Genomic DNA, 15,000 nt, shown 5'->3' with positions numbered 1-15,000 from the left:
ATTTAAATGAACCAAATTCCTATCCCATCTCGATTAGGCTATTTCACTTTCCTCTGTTTGATAAAGTGGGACTTGAGGAAGCAAAGAGCATTGATGGAGCGGTCGCTCAGCCGGTTTCTAAGCTTAGTGACGAACTGTCCGCACACTGAGAAGGCTCGCTCGGCTTCTACAGACGTTGGCTGAATAGTGCCAAGAGCCGCGTAGAGCTGCTGCAAATTTTTGGGGCGCACTTGTGTTGCCTTGAAGAGCGCATATTCCTTTGACAGGATATTCTGCAGGTCATTCCCACACTTCTCCTTTGGCTCGGGACTTTTCATGCACGCATCGATTGCTTGCTGCAGTTCAGCCTGCAGGCTCAGGGTGGTGTGACTCTGTTCGGTTGATTCCGTTCCCTGATCTGGTGGTGGTTGGACATGGGAAGGCTCCTCAGTGGCAACAAAAAGTCGCTCGAACAGGCCGAGTGCTGTCTTCAGTAGCCTAGCATAGATCTGGAGGGCATAGCGAAGAGCTCATCTCCGGGATTGACTATCACCGGGTTGTGGAGATACCTAGAATAGGCTATATAACGCGCTATCATGACATTTATTAACCTGTATTCATAGGCAGGCTATTGGTAGGCTAATATTGTTGTAAATGTGACCGCCGCTGGTAATTTGGTCCTCAACTAGGCATTTTCATTTTTCAGTTTTTTACAGATTATGAAAGTGCAGATTGTAAGCTTTCAAATGAGGTCTCATACATTGAAATCTGAACATATTTGAAGAAGATATGCTTATTTGAATGCTAGTACTGCCAAATCAACTTAGCTGAGAAATCTCCCTCCAAAGTTCTCCAACATTTTCACACCTCTGACTGCCAGGTAATGGGCGTGAACAATAGCCTGGTAACCCCTCCCCCAGCCACTCCTCCCCCACTGGACGATCTGTCATTATCTGTCAGAGTGGCTGTCAACTTGGGGTATTACCTGAGAGTGGCTGCCAAGTGAGGTGCTCTCTCGCTGATGACCCCACACTCTTTGAGTCAGTATTAATCTTGTGTTGTGAATGCAGTTAAGAACAATATAAGATGAAGTTCAAATTTAACGTTCTTTATTGTCACATACATGATATAAAGTACAAGCATAAGTAGTTAAGTGTACAAAAAAAGGCAACAGTCTAAGTGTTAAAGTGTACAGTCAGTTGTCTGTTTTATAGACAAGGTGCAGTGTTCATTGTGATCAAGTGTACAACAAAGTAATAACAGTCCCCAGCTCAATACTCATGGTATTAACAACAGTACTCAGCTCAGTATTCAATATTCTAACAATGCAGTCTGTGCAAGTGTGGGCAAGTCTGTGCAAGAGAACAAGCAACGCTTCAGTATACAAACAGGAAAACAGGAAAGGCTGTGGCCTTTCTCCTGCAGTGCTGTCCGTCCTGATGATCTGCAGTGAATCTACAAGCGGACAGTCTTGTTCTGAGCTGCTGTGGAGTTTGGCGGGGGACATGTGACGTCTCGTCCCTCATCAGAACAGAACTCTCTGATCTTGTCAAAGAGATACGTCTGTCTGGCCATGTCCAGTCCGGATGGGGCTTGCACAAGAAGACCTTCTCTGGGGGGCAGGACATCAGGCTTGCGCAGCAGCTGAAACTCGACTGCCGGTGCATCACGGTGTTCTCTGGCCACAACCATGCCAGGTCTCTCAGCATCAAAACTGCAATAGAATAGAAGGAAGAAAGTACATTAAACTATTGCCCACAGTACTGGCACTCCATATAGATAAAATAGTACCAGAATGTGTTGATTAAATAGACTAGCTAATGCATGATAGGATGAACGTATTCTCACCTGTTGTGCAAAATCAAAGCTGTAGTGCATAGTGATCTTCTTGCTGGCTGGTATGAAGGGAGAGCTGCAATTCCTTACAAGCTGGAGCTTGTTTTTGCTCATCCTGTAACCAAAACAAAGAAAAAGGTGTCAGACTACCATACCTCTCATGCTCTCTCATTCTGTTTCTCTCTATAATATAGCTACCTAGCTCGATATTAGCTGCCTCGCTGGCTAGTTTAGGAACAAAGGGCTAGCTCAGCTAACTAGCATGTTAGCTAACGTTAGCTAGCTAGCCTTTGTTAGTTAGTGCTAGTGCCTTTGTTATGCTAGCTAGACTTAGTCAGTTGTTTAGAAAGGAGCTACTGCTAAACGATTAATGTAATGTAAACAGCACAGATAGTATAAAGATCAGCTTACCCCAAAGCAAAGCAGAATGCTTGGTGGTGGTGTGAATCTGGTACGTCGTTCGACGTTTCGCTTGGTAGCAACTTGGTAGCAACAAGTTGATACAGTCATCTCTGTATCACAGGTCATCAAGAATAAAACTCCGTATACGAACGAGTCCTGCTCTGCTGGAGTTTTAGCTGCTCTTAAAACTCTTTCCATGCCCTGGATGCCATCCCCGTCTTCTCTTTAGCAAAAGCTGTAGCATCCATGGTTAAACTTGGGACTGAATGTAAACAAAGCCGGCGTGTTGGGGAAGGGTGGGGGGCGGAGAACCCGGAAGCAATAGCCAATGAAACCAAATCATGCTAATCGATCTGCCCGCCCCCAAACCCGACTCGAAATCAGCTAAAAACTAGCTTAGTTTGCAGACTAATTAAACGTATTTTGTGAACCTAAAACTGTTGTCTGTTATAGTAAGTAGGTTCTTCACAACTTCAACTTTGGTAATACACAAAAAAACAAAAAACGAAAAAAAAAGTTTTTTTTAGTTATTTTGCCCCCTAGCGCATTTCGGGGTTTGCCGAGTTGCGGACCAAATCACCAGCCGCTGTCACAAATGTATTATTAGATCATGGTTAATATGCTACAGCAATTATAATAGGCTAGCCTACATTATTATTAGGTGGGCTAGCTTGCAGAAGCTAGCCCAACTTGTGATATTCCCACTATTTATTTATTTATTTATTTATTTATTTATTTATTTATTTATTTATTTATTTATTTATTTATTTATTTATTTATTTATTTATTAGGTGGGCTAGCTTGCAGAAGCTAGCCCAACTTGTGATATTCCCACTATTTCTTTCTTTCTTATTATTATTCTCCCTGTTTTTTGTCTCCTTAACTACTTCTTCATACTTTGTCCTAGAAACTTCATTCAAACTTTAATGTTCATGACGTTCAGCTCTTAAACGGATTCATTCAGATTTTTGATATTTGTTATAGTTTTTAAGAAATTTAACTTTTAAAACAATTTTTTGTCCCATTGAAACTGCTTGAAACTGCTTTTGGAATGTTCAGAAACTTTATGTTTTTAGAGTGGTGGCAGCAGTTGCTTTGAAAATATTCACACATTTTGTAAACTGCTGACACAGTTTTGAAAGCTCACACACATATTATACATCAAAATGTTCACACAACTGTGCTGATTCGTACAATGTAAGTATCTAAGCAGTGTGACTTATAGTTTTCGCTGTATGACGATTTGTTGGGCAACTGCGCTCCTCATTGAAACGTATGGCAACGCACTCTAGCTTTTGAGCTGCTAATTTTGCATTTTTACTTTTTTTCTAACTTGTCGCTATGCCTACAGTTTTAACAGCTCATACACATATTATATATCAAAACGTTCCCGTTACTGTGCTGATTCGTACAATGTAAGTATCTAAGCCGTGTGACTTATAGTTTTCGCTGTATGACGATTTGTTCGGCAACTGCGCTCTCCATTGAAACGTATGGGCCCGCTCTACCTTTTAAGCTTCTAATTTTGCATTTTTACCCTTTTTCTAACTCGTCACCATGCCTACAGTTTTTAAGCTACACTTACATATCATAGCCTAAAATGTTCAGCATTTTCTCAGGATTCCTACGGTGTCAATATCTAGGCTGTGACCTTTATACTTTTTGAGAGAGAGCTGTCTGAAGCCAACATGCCTTTTCATTGAAGTGAATGAGAGGATGCTCACAGTGTCAGTTGGGATTTGAATTTGGGGACACGTGCAGGCTGTCTGTACAGGCACCCTTTTATGACTACTGTGGTAGCATTCATCTTCCTTCGTTGCTTCCATCCATCCATCCTTCTTAATTTCTTTCTTTCTTTCTTTCTTCCTTCCTTATATTCAAAGAAATATTCAGAATGACACTCTTTTTCAGGCTGCAAACTCATATTAATATCTTTTCTCCTCTTTCAGCTATTGAACTCAATATAACTATGAGTTATGATGAGTGGTCTAATCTATTTTTGAGTGTAGTACTACTAGCAGTACTTATAACAAACACCAACTGCCTTTCACTGCTACTGCTTCTAACCTCAACTTCTAACCACAACCCACCACGCCACTATCCACGCCACAGTCCCCACATCTCCGACCCTGAGTTGGCTAAAGACGCAGTTTTCATGGTTGGATGCATGTGGGTGGTCCGGGGAGCAGTACACTGTCCTCGACCGGCTCTGAGGTGACTAGAGACACACGGTCTTCACTGGTGAAGGCAGGTGGGTAGCCCGGCATGGCCTACACTGTCGACGACCGGCTCTGACCCAAGGGGGCGGAGTCTCGCCACCACACCACTGAACATGCTACGGACACCACAACTCAGCCCTTGAGTGGGCTGGAGACACACGGTCTTCACTGGTGAAGGCAAGTGGATAGCCCGGTGCAGCCTACACTGTTCACGCCTGGCTCTGAACCAAGCGTGCGGAGTCTCGCCACCACGCCACAGACCCCACAACTCAGCCCCTGATTGAGCTAGAGACACACAGTCTTCACCAGTGGGTGCAAGGAGACTGCTCGGAGGTCTTCATGGTGGAGTCAGGTAGGTGGCCCGGAGAGGGGTACACTGTCCCCGACTAGCTGTGACCCAAGGGGGCGGGGCCTAAAAAGCACGCCACTATCCACGCCACGGGCCCCACAACTCAGCCCCTGAGTGGGCTAGAGACACACGGTCTTCACCGGTTGAGTCAGGTAGGTAACCCGGAGAGGGGTACACTGTCCCTGACTGGCTCTGACCTGAGGGGGCGGAGTCTCACCCCCACGCCATTATCCACGCCACAGCATCACAAGTCAGCCCCTGAGTGGGCTAGAGACACATGGTCTTCACCGGTGCGGGCGAGTAGGTGGCCCGGAGAGGGGTACACTGTCCTCGACCAGCTCTGACCTGAGGGGGCGGAGTCTCACCACCAAGCCACTGTCCACGCCACAGACCCCACAACTCAGCCCCTGAGTGGGCTAGAGACGCACGGTCTTCGCCGGTGGGTGCATGGAGATTGCCCGGTCTGTAGTAGTTCTAGCAGTAGCTGTTACATACAGCTGCAGCAGCTAGCCCACCTCACATTTTCTCCAGGAAATGTACTTTCTAGTTATCATTATTATTATTATTATTATTATTATTAGCCTACGTGAGACAGTGACACTGCACACTATGCAGTACATGTTTGCCTATGATCCACCGCTGTAGTTGGCTTATGCCTATGATCCACCGCTGTAGTAGGGCTTAAACTAACCGGTGCTTCTTTTTCTTCTAATCTGTGTGCATACAGTAACTTTTTAAAACAAAAATAAACATAGCTCATATGCCTCCGGGAAGGCGGGTCCCGATGCCATTTCCCGGGAGGGGAATGACAGGTGCCCTACCCGGGATTCCCGGGATCCCGCCTGAAACACTAGTGTGTGTGAGTGTGTGTGTGAGAGTGTGTGTGTTGTGTGTGTGTGTGTGTGTGTGAGAGTGTGTGTGTGTGTGTGTGTGTGTGTGTGAGAGTGTGTGTGTGAGTGAGAGTGTGTGTGTGAGAGTGTGTGTGTGAGTGTGTGTGTGTGTGAGAGAGAGTGTGTGTGTGTGAGTGTGTGAGTGTGTGAGTGTGTGTGTGTTTGAGAGTGTGTGTGAGAGTGAGTGTGTGTGTGAGTGTGTGTGTGTGTGAGAGAGTGTGTGTGAGAGTGAGTGTTTGTGTGTGAGAGAGTGTGTGTGTTTGTGTGTGTGTGTGTGAGAGAGTGTATGTGTGTGAGTGTGTGAGTGTGTGTGTGTGTGTGTGTGTGTATATATCTGTATCTTCATCAGCATTCTGTATGCGTATGCAGGCTAGTCCTGCCCGGAGTCGGGACAGTGTGTGTGCGTGTGTGCGTGCGTGTGTGTATGTGAGGGCTTTTATCCATCCCAGAGCTAGAACACCTGAGTCAGCAACGCAAGCTCCCCATAATGAGTTGATTAGCAAGTGAAATCTGGTGTGTGGTCTGTGTAGCTGTGTCTCTTCCTCTCTCTCTTCCTCTCTCTCTCTCTTCCTCTCTCTCTCTTCCTCTCTCTCGCTCTCTTCCCCTCTCTCCTGCTCTCTTCCCCTCTCTCTTTCTTCTTCTCTTTCTCTCTTCCTCTCTTCCTCTCTCTTCCTCTCTTCCTCTCTCTCTCTCTCTCTTCCTCTCTCTCTCTTCCTCTCTCTCTCTCTCTCTTAGCGGCCCTGCAGCTCAGAAATCCCCTAGACTAGAAAATGTTTAATTATCTCTTATCGACGCTGTCTGTCTGTCAGTAGATCTGGTCCAATCACGCCGTGTCTGCTCCTTCATGGCTGCCCGTCAGGGGGGCGCCTCTCTGTCCGTCTGTCCTGAGGACGCCCCTCCGTCCGTCTGTCCGACTGTCCTGATGATGCTGTGAGGCTCAGTGGAGCAGACCGGCGGCGCACCTCGACAGCTGCTGACAGATCTGCTCTAATCTCCGCCCCTTCATGCTCACACTCACATGCTCCTTGCTCTGCTTCCTCATTAGTGTGCGCTCGGCGCGTGTCCTTCCCTGACCCAGAGCGCTCCGGTGAGACGGCCGCAGCGATGGAAGCCGAGGGGAGAGTGACCAAGACACTAAGCGCACGTGGGGGCGCGGCGCGATCCCCCTCGCCCGCGTCTCCCCCCCCCCCCCCCCCCGCATAACGACAGCCCGGGCCGCTTATCAAACCCAGATGGAATCATTTAACGGGCAGAAAGCTGTTTGTGCCCTAATCCGCGGCGGAGGTGACATTGAGTGGATGAGGTCCGTGTCCATTAATGAAACATGAGGGGAGAAGCGCGTCGAGGGGGAAGAGACGACTTCTCTCTTCCCCTTTAGCAGAGCGCTAGATGCGCTCTGCATGCTACATAATAGAGTCTGGGCCACTTAGCTGCCCAAGCTGGTGTTCTGAGGGCGTGTCGACGGGTTTTGAAAGAGTGACAGGTCATAGCAGCAAATGAGAGACGCTAGCTCAGGTTAGATGGGCGGGGCATATCTATGGGTGGGAACGCCTGATCACGAAAGTCGTTACTGATTGGTGTTGCCAGGGTTCTGGCGCTACCAATGATGTGTCCCAGACCCATAGAGATCTGCAGCATGCAGTAACGCATGCAGACCTCACTCCACACCTGGTTTTGTGCTGTTCCAGCATTGGAGAAGGTCTGGCTGCAGCTCATTACCATCCTGAGATAGGGGGGAAACACTATTTCTTTAGACCAGTGGTTCTCAAACTGTGGTCTGCGGACCACTGGTGGTCTGCGAGGGTACTGCAGGTGGTCTGTGGAAAACAGCTACATAAAATCCACTTTATTATCAAGGATTTTCGCGGACCACCTCATATGTGCAAACCGTAAAAATAAGTATATATATATAAACGTAGTGTTAAAACGCAGATATTTTTAGTTAATTACAGACAATCAAAAGTCAATTGTAGCCTACTCATTACTCATCACCATGTACGCGTGTCCGCGCACAATCCATGTTTGTGGTTTCAACAAGTGGAGAGAGTCGGTTGGCCCTTGTGCCAGTCAGTTTTAAACCGACTCTCACCATGCACTTATTGTAACCACAAACATGGATTGGTGGCTACATGTAGCATCAGGTTCTCTGAAGAGAAAAGAGATTACCATTAATATAGGAGGACTTTCTCTTTTGTAAATCTTTGCCGACACGCACAACTGCGACACGCACAACTGCAGAGGCGCTTTTTGACATTGAACAGTTTCATAACGGAACATGGGATTTATTGGTCAAAATGTGTGGGCTTTAGCACAGACGGGGCAGCAGCCATGTTAAGCCAACCCAGTGGGCTTGTTAAACGTGTACAAGCAGTGGCTCTACAAGCTGAATCAATCCACTGCAGCATCCACAGGGAGGCTCTCGCAGCCAAAAACATGCCTCCTGATCTCACTGTTCTGGAACAGAACTGTTCTGGATGAAACGGTACGAACGGTCAATTTTATCAAGGCCCATCCACTGAATGTCCAGGTTGTTTGCCGTTTTATGCGATGAGATGGGCAGTGATCACCGGCAATTACTTCTGCACACCAAGGTCCGGTGGCTATCGAGAGGAAAGGTGGTTGCGCGGCTCTATGAGTTGCGCGATGAAGTCAGAATGTTTTTACTTGACTCAAAATTTTAACTTTCAGATCGTTTCAGCGATGCCCAGTGGCTTGCCAAGTTAGCATACCTGGCAGATATTTTTGAGCATTTGAATGGACTCAATCGGAGTCTTCAATGGAAGTCAGTGACACTTTTTCTCGTGCAAGACAAAGTTGAAGCTCCTATCAAGAAGATGGAGATGTCTCAGAGATGCCTGCCTGCCTGCCTTTTGGCTAAAAGCTGCTTCATAATACCCAGAGTTGTCCGACAAGGCCTTGATGTTTCTTATGCCCTTTCCTTCCACTTACCTCTGTCAATCGGGATTTTCATCACTGGTCTCGTTGAAGACAAAATATCGGAACAGACTTAACATTGAACCAGATCTCAGATTGAAGCTGTCATCGCTGGAACCTGACATCCAGATGTTGACGTCTGCGAAGCAACATCTCATTAGGTGAGTGATAAGATTGTTTCCACTGGACTTGCTGTGCGTGCGTGCACACACAAACGCAGGTAAATATATGGTGATGCTATGCAGTGATGATGAGTAGGCTACAATTTTACTTTTGATTGTCCATAATTAACTATAAAAAATATGTGTTTTAACCAAGGGCGTAGGTTTGGTTTCAACATTGGTAGGGACCATATATTGGTGTAGCCTGCATACACATCTATTTATGAAATTGAATAATACTAATACAATGTTCTTAGTGTATCACATCCTGCCTGCTGCTGCGTCCCTCCACTCTCTCTCTCTCTCTCTCTCTTGGTTGCTGCTGTGTCCATCCACTCTCTCTCGACTTTTGCTGCTGTGTCCCTCCACTCTCTCTCTCTCTCTTGGTTGCTGCTGCGACCCTCCACTCTCTCTCTCCCTCTCTCTCGACTGCTGCTGTTTCATACAAAAATGATTTGATAAAAATTGAGATTTTCATTGGATTTTTAGACTGAATTAAACTTGTTTTAGACTGAATTAAACTATGTGCGTATACACGGTTTTAACGCACGTCTGCTGGCCAATCAGAAAAGAGTATTAACCCAGGCCATGGTATAATAATGATAATAATACTAATAATAATGAATTTAATTTATATAGCACACTTTAAAATGCAGGGCAAACGTTAGCGCTAACGTTAGCTAGCCTACTTAGTTTACCAGCAACTAGCTAACCTAGCTAATGCTAACGTTACTTACAGTCAGAGGCGTCTTGCCTATAGAACTTGAGAGGGCACGTGCCCCCTCTGATTAGTTTTTTTTTTGTTTTTTTTTTACATTTCTGTTATTGTTTGTTTACCATTACATTTTACAATGCAGAGCTATGATTATTTTCTCTACTGAGCTGAATGTATTATTTTGTCATAGACCACCTCGAAAAGCCACCATAAACTCTTTCAAAAAAGACAAACACCCTCTTTCCTGGTGGATTTGGTTTCTTCCAAAGAAGCCCCCCACCCTCGCCTCGTCTCAGATAAACAAGTTTTCATGGTCTGCTTGCATACATTTAGATTAAGGTTGTCCTTAACTGATGTACAGGTCCTCCAAATATTAGGCTATACAGTATATCAGATTAAATATACTTCAGTATACAGTATATAATTCGGACCAATGCCAAGTGAGTAAAAAAACTTTTATTTTATTAACTTTTATTTTGAAAGTCCTTGAAAGAACACTACCGGTAAGTTTTATTTCACACCGCTTGAGTGGCAACTGGTACTGTGCTGTGTCCTGATTTTAAACTGCAAAATTCACAAAAAAACACTAAAATTTTGCGCACTGCACGTGCTATTAACGCCTCGCTATCTCGTGCCCCCTCGTTTTTTTGGGTTGCATGACGCCCCTGCTTACTAGTGATGGGCAGTTCGACTCTTTTCTAAGATCCGGTTCTTTCGAGTCGATTCATCTAATTGAACCGGATCTTTTCGAACCTTTCGAGTTTCTAGTTTTTTCCCGGCGCCAGCTCAGTAGACTAGGCACGTTCCTTGACAGCTGACCGAACACTTCTCTCCGGTGCAAATCCATGAATTATCAGTCAATCCAGCCTCTATGCTACATTAGTTAGGCTACTCATAAGCAAATGCAACCATTATCGAGAGGTTTAGGTTTTTGTGTGTAGTAGGCTGTATTTAGCTATTTATTTGAGGTTTCTGGTAGGCTATAATATGTTTGTGTAAAGAACAAAGGTCGAAACCATCTTCATGCCTGACTAGGTTCTCTCCGGTGCAACTACTCAACATGTGCATTTTAATAAAGATTGTTTTTAAAAGCCACTCTACGTTGCTTGCTTCGGTTTGTGTCAAAGCTGCAACTAGTAGGGTGCGCCCAGGATGACCACCTCTCTTGGCGGTATCAGGCCAAATGTGTCCGAGTTATTATATAGCTCAATGGTCCGAGTGCCAAAATGTGTCCGGCTAACATTTTTTGCATAAGTCAATTGAGTTTAACATAACAATACTAGTTTGCTAGTAAGGGGGCCAGCTAGTAATAATGCTAGTGAGAATGCTATGTAGCCAAGAGGAAATCTGTCCTGACCTGGGCACCGCGCGGTGGGATCAATTGATCAGGTCACCCACCCAGCGTATGCGCCGTGTGCAGAGTCAGACTCCACCTACTCAGTGTGCCGTGGGGGTGTGCTGGCGTTTAATCATAATAATATACGTCTATTACGTTCATTTGCAAGCCAGGGAACGATTCACGTTCGGTCGCAGACAACAAAAGAAGCTGCACACAGGGAATGGGTGTAGGTAGTCGGACGTTCAACAGACTGTTCGGCACTAAAAAGAGTCGTTCAAATGTTCAAATGTTCGTTCATTTTCGCCCATCACTACTGCTTACAGTTGCGGAGAAAAAGCTCCTGATATCCCTCATCCTCTTCAGAGGGGGAGGCGACATTGTGGTGGATGTAGGGGAGACCAGGGGCAGTTGTAACACTTTTTATGATTTTCTCCAATAAATCAAAAACAATTTACACTAAAATAGCAATTTTGCTATATTATAAACTTATATGTGTCTGCTGCTGAGACAATGTATTTAAGTGGTTTTATGAAATAAGTACAGGTTGCAAAATGTATTTAAATACAGTCACTCCATTGTTACAACCGTCCCAGTGTACAGGGACGGTTGTAACACATGCCAGGGACGGTTTGAAACGTATAAAAAATACCTAATTAAACAATCTAATTATCAAAATGAAAAAGATTATTTATCATTCATGTTGTTGTGAGGATCAAAATCACCCCCCGGAGTAGGCTACTGGACCCCCAAGAACATTTTCGTTCTGAGAGACGAAAGAGAGAGAGGAAATCGTTCTGAGAGACTACCTGATGCAGGCAGCTGATTTATACTATGGGCTGAGCCCAAAGGAGGTAGGCCTACATATTAAGCTAGAGTAGGCTATATAGACTTATTCATCTAATTCAGAATAATAATACAGTAGTTAATTCGCAAGTAGGTTTTCACATACAAGGAATATACTTTGGGCTAATGATGCAACATATATTGCCAGGAGAACAGCCAAGTGAAAAAAAAACAGTAATTGCAATCAAAACCATGTAGGCTATTCATTTTAGGTGCAGAATTTTGCCTATGAATTGGCAAAGGCCTACAAATGCAACAACACTGGTCAGACAAAGGGATGGTTTGCAGTGTTTTTGAAAAGGCCCCCTACCCTCTCCATATGAAAAGGCCCCCTACCCTCTCCATAGACAGCCCTCAAGCTACCAGTCTCTCATGGGCAATGAGCATCAACCACACTAATGCCAACAAGTATTTTTTAACAACCCGTCTGCTGTCCTGTCCAGACATGGTATTTTCTGCACAAGACATAAGGAACCTGGTGAGACTCCCCACAGCATGTTACAAGCGTCCCAGTATCACCAGCCATGGTTTCACCCCCTGTGAACATGCCTGGCTGTTAGTTTGACACATTAGCCAGCTCTATTTTTAGCCCACAAAACATGGATTCTAAAAATAGTTGTTTGGATTCCTAGACATTTGATGTCAAGACAGTATCCAAAAAATACATTGGATAGAAAATGTACAATTTTTACCTTAAAAAAACACTTTGTCTGGTATCTTCTCAGGGAGTTTCAAACTTGGCTATTTTTTTAAGCAAGAAGATTATCTAATTGTTCATGTGCACAGTGAGTTTCATCACTCTAGCTTGTTTCTGAATTCAAGTTGTTACAACCGTCCCATGTTACAACTGTCCCTGGTCTCCCCTACCTAAACGGCTGTCAGAATCACAACTGTATGGCTTACTGTCAGCATCTGTCTGTAAAGCTGTTGGTCTTCAGATCCAGTGAAAATGCAACAATCTATCTCAGCCAAATGCCAATCAAACGTGAGTTTTTTTTTTAAATAGGGGGGGGATTTGAGTGAGGCTTATCTCCAAAACCTCCCCCTGTTGAGCCAGACTACTGTACTACTCCAGCAGCCCTTGTGTGTTAAGGCGTGTGTCCTGCTCCCTGCAGTAAGAACCTGACATGGAGGGACATGCAGCACCTGGTGGTCCGGACGTCCCAGCCCGCCCACCTCAGCACGGACGACTGGACCACCAACGCCATGGGCCGCAGAGGTAGCGTCGGCACGGGAACCCTCTCTGTACGCCTCACAGAGCTTCCTCCTAATAATCCTGATAACCTCTAACTTAACTCTCTCTCCCTCCCTCTCCCTCCCTCTCCTCCTCTATCTCTCCTTCTCTCTCCCTCTCAATGCTCACCCTCCCTCTCTCTCCCTCCCTCTCCCCGTCTATCTCTCCCTCTCTCTCCCTCTCAATGCTCACCCTCCCTCTCTCTCCCTCACAATGCCCACCCTCCCTCTCTCTCCCTCCCTCTCCCGCTGCCTCCCTCTCTCCCTCTCTCTCACTCTCTCTCTCTCCCTCTCTCTCTCTCTCCCTCCCTCACCCTCTCTCTCTCTCTCTCCCTCTCTCTCTCCCTCTCTCTCTCTCTCTCTCTCTCCCTCTCTCTCCCTCTCTCTCTCTCCCTCCCTCCACCCCTCCGTATCTCAGTGAGTCATTCGTATGGTTATGGTCTTCTGGATGCGGGGGCCATGGTCGCCCTGGCTCAGAACTGGACCACTGTGGGTCCACAGCGCCAGTGTGTCCTCACCATGCTCACGGAGCCCAGGTTAGCTTTGCGTGTGTGTGTGAGTGAGAGTGTGTGTGTGTGTGTGTGTGTGTGTGTGAGTATGTGTGAGTGTGTGTGAGTAGGGATGGGTCTCGTTAATTTTTATCGATACTGATACCATTATTGAGACTGTTTAACGATTTGAGTCTTTATCGATCCCACTATCGATACCCTACTTTTCTAATGTATGTAATGTTATGTAAATGTTATATATAGGCTATTAATTGTGTATCTATTTCCTTTGATGGTTTCAGCACATTGAGGTTGCTTTCAAATGGCTTTATAAATAAACTTAATGAGTATAACTCATCACTATGCCCTCCAAATGTTCTTCTATCAGAAAGAAGGCAAACCTATGCCATGGTTTGACAAACCTCAGTCAAACCTAAGGCAAACCTATGCCAACCGATTGCTAGGCTACTGACGCCATCCATTGGTTGTGACGAGCACCAACTAGACACCTCAGTGAGCTTCTTGTCTGAAATCGAGAGGTTAACATGTTTTTGAATGATTTTTCAAGGTGCCCACCCACATCCATTGTATGACCAAAATGGTGGTAGAGCAATTATCAACTTTCTCAAAAGTGCTAGTTTTGTCAACTTTTTGATCTGAACCATTGTATATGATCATAAGTAACCTTAAAACAGGGCTAAACATGATTTTTCCCTTTACTACTCCGATAAGTGCTTAGCATAGACATTGTATTTCCCCCCTTGCAGGAAAATATCTTAGAGCACAGGTTGCATTTCGCCTCCTTCTTTTCTTTCACTTTTGTGAAATGTAACCACCCGTCCCCACTGGTCAACTGTCACTCGCGTCAATTTCTGCATCCAATTTAAAACCAATGGAGAGCGTTTGCCGGAAGGTGGAGTCGAATGATCTTCCGGTCGCGCGGAAAACGCCCTGGCGGCGCGTCGCAGAGTCGCGATCTAATTAGCATAAAATAGACATCCATCCTATTTTATGCTAATTTACGCGTAGCAGTGTCCAATCAGGAGAGGGTATTACACGTTCATGTGGATTTTTGCTCTCCCCGCTGTATTGCATGTCCCTGCATTAGCATTGTGAAGTACCTGCCATCAAATCACGATTCTGTCAAATATATCGTTTCGAAAAATAATTTCTTTATCCAGGCATCTTAGTTTTAAAGTCGCACTGAAACGGACGTTTGAGATCATCTAACTTCCGTAGTTTGACGTATTTCCATCGCAAACAAGCTATGAGGGTGGGACATATGTTTACAGGAATTTGATTGGAACATTGACAAGTGGACAGGTTTTAAGAACTTTAGACAGATTCGATAGAAGGATAGCGTTGATTGACGGGTGGATGTCGTGAGATTATTGGCCTAAAATCTAAGGTACCTGTTGTCGTCATTGCACGTGACCTACCGTTTTCCAGGAAGTAAGAAATTATATACATATATATAAGATTACAACAAAAGTAGAATTATGTCATTTCTTTTGGCATACATCGTTGAATAGGTGAACACTATGAGCAATTATATGAACCAAAATGAGACAGAATTTTTTCATTTCAGTGCGACTTAAACAGTTTCATTATA

The 15,000-nt window shown here is 45.0% G+C and overlaps 1 protein-coding gene across 1 annotated transcript in view; it reads left to right on the top strand.

Annotated features, from left to right (window-relative positions):
- furinb (furin (paired basic amino acid cleaving enzyme) b) overlaps nt 1-15,000 on the top strand; it is a gene marked incomplete at its 3' end in the record, with an annotated part of 304,944 nt that overhangs the window by 245,141 nt on the left and 44,803 nt on the right. Inside the window, exons 11-12 of the mRNA XM_084451106.1 lie at nt 12,783-12,886; nt 13,319-13,436. Of these exons, the coding sequence (XP_084307232.1) occupies nt 12,783-12,886; nt 13,319-13,436 (222 nt within the window). The remainder of the gene's footprint in view (nt 1-12,782; nt 12,887-13,318; nt 13,437-15,000) is intronic.

Source organism: Borostomias antarcticus (assembly GCF_949987555.1).
Source record: "Borostomias antarcticus genome assembly, chromosome: 16".
NCBI classification, from domain to species: Eukaryota; Metazoa; Chordata; class Actinopteri; order Stomiiformes; family Stomiidae; genus Borostomias; species Borostomias antarcticus.
This window is presented reverse-complemented; position numbering and strand designations above follow the sequence as displayed.